The 7,603-nt window shown below is 37.4% G+C and overlaps 2 protein-coding genes across 2 annotated transcripts; one reads left to right on the forward strand and one right to left on the reverse strand.

Annotated features, from left to right (window-relative positions):
- Positions 1-332: 332 nt before the first annotated feature.
- LOC134325565 (uncharacterized) lies at positions 333-3,807 on the reverse strand. Its single transcript, XM_063007811.1, has 9 exons — positions 3,758-3,807; positions 3,421-3,513; positions 2,904-3,022; positions 2,407-2,808; positions 2,116-2,323; positions 1,686-1,903; positions 1,450-1,603; positions 1,201-1,310; positions 333-1,108 (listed from the first exon to the last, which is right to left on the reverse strand). The coding sequence occupies exons 2-9, from the start codon at positions 3,458-3,460 to the stop codon at positions 797-799; spliced, it is 1,563 nt and encodes a 520-aa protein (XP_062863881.1). The 5' UTR covers positions 3,461-3,513; positions 3,758-3,807; the 3' UTR covers positions 333-796.
- Positions 3,808-4,187: 380 nt separating this feature from the next.
- Positions 4,188-7,276, forward strand: LOC134325564 (uncharacterized). The gene is made up of 3 exons (XM_063007810.1): positions 4,188-4,457; positions 4,666-4,764; positions 4,940-7,276. Exons 1-3 carry the CDS (start codon positions 4,284-4,286, stop codon positions 7,073-7,075), a joined length of 2,409 nt encoding a protein of 802 aa, XP_062863880.1. The 5' UTR covers positions 4,188-4,283; the 3' UTR covers positions 7,076-7,276.
- The last annotated feature ends 327 nt before the right edge of the window (positions 7,277-7,603 follow it).

Consider the following 7,603-nt stretch of genomic DNA (forward strand, 5'->3'; position numbering starts at 1 on the left):
AAAATAAGTCAAAAATACTCATTTTTAGATAAAATTACTTGAAAACAGATTTGCTAGACCACAGTAACAAGTATAATATTCTGAATATGAGCAAATAATACTTATTTAGTTTTTGGAATTCTTAATATAGGTTTTCAAATTTAAGTGTAAAATACTTAGTACTAGGGTAGTATGACTACTTGAAACAAGTTGTCTCATCTTGAAACAGGTACTCTTAAAAACCACATTTGACTTGAAACTAGGTTTTAATCTTACATATTAATGTCTTACATATCTTACATATTAAATATTAAAACAGGAAACCCATAAGTAAATCACCACCAAAACAAGTGAAAATTCTGTCAACATTTATTGACAGTACTGTAAAACTATCAAACACTTGTTTAATACACACTAAACAATTGAAGTACACAGTACTTTGCAGCAATTGACAGTGAACAACTGCACAACATCACCTTACCACTAGTACAGTCAACTTCCCAAGAACATGGAATGAAGATACATCTCAGTATACTGAGCAAACAGCAAGATAGACCAAGTTATGCAACTACATCTTAGTAAAGGATTTCCACTTTGTGAATGCTTGATTATTAAACCACTTGTTTGTGGGTAGGTGAGGGAGGAGTGAGTGTGAGAGAGTAGAGAGAAAGAATGTGTGAGAAAGAGAGAAGAGGGAAAGAAAAAGATTGACAGAGAGAGACATGGGAGAGGAGGGGGGTTTAAATAGACAGTGAACAACTGCATTTGAACATGAGTTTCCCCACTAGTAAACAAAAAAAAAACAGGCCATGTGCAACTACTTCTCAATAAATGATTTCCACTCCACCATTGCCCTCTTATATGCACCTGTAGCATCTCGATCATGGATCGCATCACACAGTACCTCAGTTTGAATGACCGAGAGGAGGGTTGCAACACATTTTGGGTACATCAGGTGCATCGTGTAGTAGTATGCCATTAACATCAACATCCCATCAAAGAACTCCTCCTTTGGTATGGTGCTTACAGGTACGTTTCCCATGGCAAGGATGCAGACCTTTCCATCAAACAGTAACACTGGACTGGTGAGAGGACGCTTCTCCAAGTAAAGCGATGGATCCTCCCTTGCCTTTAATTTAAAAGAAAAAGAAAACAATTGTAAATGTCTGAAGACGTTAAGAGAAAAATCAATATAGTAACTGAAATGCACAATAACCTCACCTGAAGGACATGCAATAGTGCTTCACTGGGATTCCCGAGCCGTTTTGGTGGCGAAGTTGGTGAGGGAAATAGTGATGGGAGACCAGTCAAAATGGCAATGGTGAAATCCGCTGGAAGAGGCATAATTAGATAAATTATTTTAAATAATTAAAAACACCTGTGTATCAGAGGTCCTGCAGACACAAATTGGAAGCTGAAGGATTACAGTAGTTTTGCAGGGTTCAGATTTGGAATAAAACTGCAACATACCATCATGCATATTCAAGGGTATAGGGGGTTTCAGGACTTTCTTCCACACACCATAGAACTGGACATTGGCACAGAAGTTTTCCCATCTTTTCTTTGTTTCATCAATGTATTTGGGGTTGGTGCCACCCAAGATGCGACGCAGCTCATCCATTGCCTAGGATAAAATTGTGCATTTAGTGCAGCTGATATCATTATACAGAAACAAGCACACAAAAAGGGTGAGATATGAAACTTACATTTTGAGGGTCTTTGAAACATGGATATGCTTCAAATATCTTCGCAATCCTGTCTTCCTCCTTCAACACACTTGAGTCAATGAAGGCCCGCCTTCCATCAAACTCAAGGTCCAAAATTTGAGCAACATCACTTGGGTTGGGTTTTGAGTTGGGTTTGCTGTACATATTGAAGAGTGTTTTGTAGTGCCTTGCCTGCATTTTCAGACTGTCCTGATGTTCTAAAATACAACAGTAGAGTTCAGACAGTTTAATAATTTCTAAATATATTTTCTTGATCAGCCAAAGAACAGGGAAAATAAATAAATAAATAAAACTCATGGGTAAATATTCAAAGTGCCAGTGTAAAGGTAAGCTCTTTAACAAAAATATAAATCCAAGGGAAAACACACACGCACAAAATAAAAACAAACAATACCGAATGCAGTATTACCTGGACTTAAGTCATCATTGCTGACATCGCTCTCTGGAAGAATGACAGTTGAAGCAGTTGAAGCTGAAGAACTTGCAGTACCTTCTTCTTCTGTACTTGTTTCAAAGAGTGATCTCTTTGCAGACCCTCTTTGTGGCTTTGGGCCCTGCCTCTTTCTTGGAGACTTCATATTTTGCAGTCGTTTATACATTTTAGAGTAAATCGTCAGCTGTGGCAAAGGAAAGTTAAGCTACGTTAAGCTGCCATGTCATCCACCAAGCCCTTAAATGGTTTAGATGCAAAATAACTTACATATGGCAGATCTGAAGTGTCACGTAGCATAGGGTAATAGTCAACGATCTTCTGTGACATTGCTCTCAGCTCAAGTTTTGAGGGGTATCTTTCCTCTTTTCCCAGAGGACTAGCACGCAGGATGGCAACCATGCTGGTGATTGTGTTTCTGATGAGCCTACAACTTAGCTCCTTTGACATCTTGCAAACTTTTTCCTTTCCATTGCGGAGCAAATCAAAATACTGGCTGCGCACCATGTCCAACTCTGAGTCAGTGTACACTACATACTCTGGTGGGTCTGGCAGTTTCACCGTTTTGGCTGTGATTTCATGAACAGGGGTAGAGGTCTGAGGCTGGCTTGTCAACACTGCACAGGTAGCTGACACATTCCCACTTCCTCGGTTTTGATCAGGATCACCATCCTATACGAATTACAACACCCACAAAACATTCTTTAAAATAAAATCAAATTTTATGCTTTCCATAAACCTCCTGAGTTCCTCCACAGACGCATTACCTTTGGACCAATCATGTCCCATAATTTCTTCCTCTTCAGAAAATTCTCTGGTCCAGGAAAGAGGTCTTTCAAATCTTCCCGACTTAGGGTTTTCAGAACCTCCTCATCAATATTTGCAGCTTTAAAAACGCCTGGCATTAGTATCACATCACATATGTTTTGGTACGAATTTTTCATTGAAACATAGCCTACAACTGTACATATCTATGGATATTTGCTAGCAGCATGACTAGACTAACTGGAAAAAAAAACCCGGCAAACATCGTTTTAAAATACATACAAAACGAGATGAATGCACGAATAATTCTAACACATCGTCCATTCTGATCAGCAAATAACCCCTAACTTAACAGGAATTTCTTAGAATTGCCAACTATTTAATTTAGGTTTATCCAACACTTTTCTGAAATGCTAACGTGTTAGCTTGTGAACTTGGTGTTTCTCCATCTGCACATGATTCCATTAATGTACAAACTGACACCATGCTTTGAAATAGTCTAGTTTAAACACAACTTACCCCGTAGCACCGACAGTGTAGTCTCGTCTAAATCATCCATACCGAAGAAAGTGGCTTTTCTCTCTATCGCTGTTCTCAAATGTGAGCCGATATCTGAGGACAAAACATATAGATAAGTTAGCTAATGCTACCTAGCAAAAACATCTAGCTTAGTAGTGTAGACTTGCTGACTATGACTAGTTTTCGATAATAACGTTAAGCTCCTCAGTCTGCAAGCTAGGAGAGCAGGTAAAATATTAAAAATATTAAATAATATCGGAACAAATGTATACAATGCTGTAACATACAATATACTATACCAAATATATCGTGAACATAATGTTAAATCCGTGCTTACCCCGAAGTGCACTTTTCAGACGGCTTCTGTTGAACACTGCTGCTTTTTCCCAAAATGTATCAGGCGCCAAATCTCTTCAATTTATATATCTGACGTCATTTTGATGTGACGGTGAGCGGAGAGCAGGTCATAGAGCAGAGGCGTGAGCAGCATGTGCAAATATTTTCTCATATACAAAATTGTACGACATAAGTTGTTGTAAAAAAGTCTTGAAGGGAATTCATATTTCTGGTTAGCAAATAGGAGGCACAGGTGTAACCAAGCCCACAGACAAGCACCAAAACGAGCCTACTAAAGACTACTGGAGTGAATCATGGCAGTGTGGCGGTGTATGATCTGTTTCGTTTTTGTTGCGTTAAGTATAAAATCGCTCCTCAGCCACATAAATGTCACGCATAGCCGTAGTCAAGATTTTTGGGTTCTGTGTGGAATTGATGGTTGTGAACAAGATTTTAGAGTTTACAACTCATTTTATCGCCATCTTAAACGAACACACCCTTTGTATTTGGCGACCGGATGCCCACCAATGGCATGGGGGACAACACCTACTTCAGCTGCACTTGGGTCAGAGAACTTTGGTGCATCTATTTTTTCTGAAGCCGCTACTCCTGCAAGAACGTACTTTGTGGAGGAACAGTCACACGGCAGTCAAATTGAAACTTGTATGGAAACTCCTCCTGATTCCCATTCTTGTATTCAGGTAAGTTTTGATTTAAGTTAATTTTTTTAAGTTAATTTTAATCCATGAGGCAGATTTATGATTTCTGTATGGTGAAGTGAGGAGAAGACAGTCAAAATGTATGCTATAAAATGTATTGTAGGCTATGAAACTTAATTTGAAATTTAATTTGTATTATGGATTTGAGTGCATTTGTTATGACTGAGATATTCGATTTTATTCATGAAAGGAAAATAATGGAGCTGGAACATCTGTAACCGAACCGGATATTGGCAAGTCTGCGGCAGCTTTTGCAATCAGTGTCCGGGAAGAATGCCATCTGTCACAGGTCAGTTTTGCTTAAAAAGTGCATGTAGAAAGAGTGAATGTAATAATAATTGATAAACTGATAGCCTAATTGTAAAGTAGGCTAATTCTAATGCATCAGAATGTGTTGCATTTAATTCTGTGATGTCATGACATTATATTAGTAAAAATTAAGCCCAATTTATGACTTTTCACAGAGGACCGTCAACAGAGTCATTGGAGGGGTGCAACAGTACCAAGCAACTCTCTTGGATACATTAAGGATAAGAATGAGAAGCGTTTTTGACAGACATCCAGAGACAACCACTCAGCTTCAAAATGAGGTTCTGAATACTTTTGATACTTTCGAAGATCCTTTCTCAACCACAGCATATGGACAGAATAGGACTATTTGTGAACTCTTCAGTCCAGTCTGCCCAGAGGAAGTAGTTGTCTCTCAGAAGATTTGTTTGGTTAAGCAAGGTAGTTCAAAGGTTATGGCCATAAGAAACAAAAGTTTTTACTATGTACCACTAATTGAAAGTCTAAAGCAGCTACTGACCAATTCCAGAATTTTCTCCATGTTGAACACTGTACCACAGAGAAGCAGAGAGGGATTCTTGTATGACTTTTCAGATGGGTCTCTTTTTACATCTCATCCTTTATATTCTGTGAGGCCTAATGCTTTGCAGATCATTTTGTACTCAGACGAGATTGAAATATGTAACCCTTTAGGGCCCCATACTTCTTCAAATAAGTTGTTAATGGTTTACTACAGTTTAGGTAATATTGATCCAAAATTTAGGTCCAAGTTAGCAGCAATACGACTCCTTGCTATTGCAAAATCTGTTGATGTTTCTAAATGGGGTATAGATGTTATTTTACAAAGAATTATAAAAGATCTTATTCTGCTTTATAACGGTGTCAAGGTTGAAACACCACATGGTGAAATGGACTTGTTTGGAGCTGTGATAGCAGTATGTGGAGATACACTTGCTCAACATGAGCTTGCTGGCTTTAAAGAAGGGGTTGGCTTTGCCTATAGCAAGTGCAGACACTGTGAATGCACCTTTGAGGATATGCAAATATATTTTGATGAGAATAATTTTGTCAGAAGAACACTAGAAAGGCATATTAGGCAATGTCTTGAAATAGACAAGGCAAGCACAGATACTTTAAAGTCCTCCCTCAAAACTACTTACGGAATTAATAGAAAAAGCAGACTTATTGATGTTCCTGCATTTGACCTAATCAGGCAAACTCCACAGGACATAATGCATGTCATTTTTGAAGGTGTTGCACCAATGGAAATGAAGCTTGTGTTAAAACGTCTTATACTGTCAGGTAATCTAGAATTAGATGTGTTCAATTCAGCCATTCAGAATTTTCCTTACTCGCCTCTTGATATACGTGATAAACCTTGCCCTGTTAGTGTCAGCACTTTGACAGCAAGTGACAACAAATTGAAACAATCATGTGGGCAAATGTTAATACTGTTAAAAGTATTACCTTTTATTCTGTATGACTTGGACGATGAGTATGTTACATTTATTGTTAAGCTGATTGAAATTGTACAGATTGTTCTTGCTCCTATTATTTCTTTACAGACAGTAATACGGCTTAAACTTATGATTGAAGAACACCTTAGTCAGTTCAAACATTTATTTCCCGAAACTAATGTAATACCCAAGCAACATTACATGTTGCATTTGCCCAGTCAAATTCAATCCCTTGGTCCTTTAATAAGAACTATGTGCATGCGGTTTGAGGCCAAGCACAGTTATTTCAAACAGTGGGCTCCAAAGTTGAATTTTAAAAATGTGTGTAAGTCACTTGCCAAACATAATCAATTTCTTGAATGTTGTCAACATGAAATTGGCATTGAACATCCCATTTTTGCAACCGAGAGAGAATTGGGGCCTGTTACTGATATTTCAAATACTGATTATGTTAAGGCCAAATTTAGAGATTTTTTTAATATGGACATCAGTCAATCTGTTGTCTCTGTGAAGTGGCTAATTCTCAATGGAAATAAATACATCAGTGGGAAGTCTCTGATTATTGCAGATGTGAATGATACTTTGCCTGTGTTTGGACTGGTGAAAGACATCTTTTTAGTAGATTCTTCTTTTGTTGCTTTTGAGTATCAGCGTTATGAAACATTGCATTTTGATAACAATTTGTTGGCATATGAAGTTGCAGTTCCTGCTATTGCCCAGGCGACAGAATTGGTGCATGAGCTTTTAGATCACACCTCATATTTTCCAGTAAATTTTAAGGATAGTGTGTTTGTGCCAATAAAATATACTCTCTGTGATGTCCTTGTACATAGGAACGGCCCTGGGGATGTATAATGAGCTCTGGGTGAGATGTCCTCATACTGTACATTAGTTTGCTGTAGCTAGGTCAGTATTGGCCAGTTGTAGGCTGTTTGTTTTGCTGATCCAATTCCACTGTTGAAAAGTGGTCAAAGCCAATCTTTTGTTGGTTTGCTTACTTTGTTCTTCTAATTTTAATTATGAATTCCATTTACCAATAAAAAATGTTTTTACAAATGTAACTGTGAATTATTCTCAAATTAAGAAATTGAACTTAAATCAAGAAATGTAATGTATGAATCAAACTCAGTTTGTGTGGCTAAATCTTGAAATTAGTTTTGTATTGTGGAATAAAAGAGTATAAATGGATTCCTAAGGTATTTTTTACTTGTTTTACCAACAATATACTAAATTTAAGATTTCTTGACTAAGTAAGATAAGATAGACACATTCATGATGAATTTAAGACTATACCATGGGACCAAATGTAAGAAACTAGTGAATAACTCTTGAAACAAGATAATCAATCTTAAATTTCCTAATGTAAGATTTTAAATCTTGGTA

The sequence above is a fragment of the Trichomycterus rosablanca genome, chromosome 13 (genome assembly GCF_030014385.1).
Source record: "Trichomycterus rosablanca isolate fTriRos1 chromosome 13, fTriRos1.hap1, whole genome shotgun sequence".
In the NCBI taxonomy this organism is placed as follows: Eukaryota; Metazoa; Chordata; class Actinopteri; order Siluriformes; family Trichomycteridae; genus Trichomycterus; species Trichomycterus rosablanca.

What these genes read in the sequence shown, in the direction of transcription:
- LOC134325565 (XM_063007811.1), bottom strand. Translation starts at nt 3,460, where the DNA reads ATGGATGATTTAGACGAGACTACACTGTCGGTGCTACGGG. An exon ending in GGGACATGATTGGTCCAAAG is followed by an intron (nt 2,809 to 2,903) that starts GTAATGCGTCTG and finishes TAATTCGTATAG; the next exon opens with GATGGTGATCCTGATCAAAA. An exon ending in ACACTTCAGATCTGCCATAT is followed by an intron (nt 2,324 to 2,406) that starts GTAAGTTATTTT and finishes CCTTTGCCACAG; the next exon opens with CTGACGATTTACTCTAAAAT.
- LOC134325564 (XM_063007810.1), top strand. Translation starts at nt 4,284, where the DNA reads ATGGCATGGGGGACAACACCTACTTCAGCTGCACTTGGGTCAGAGAAC. An exon ending in ATTCCCATTCTTGTATTCAG is followed by an intron (nt 4,458 to 4,665) that starts GTAAGTTTTGAT and finishes TATTCATGAAAG; the next exon opens with GAAAATAATGGAGCTGGAAC. An exon ending in AAGAATGCCATCTGTCACAG is followed by an intron (nt 4,765 to 4,939) that starts GTCAGTTTTGCT and finishes GACTTTTCACAG; the next exon opens with AGGACCGTCAACAGAGTCAT.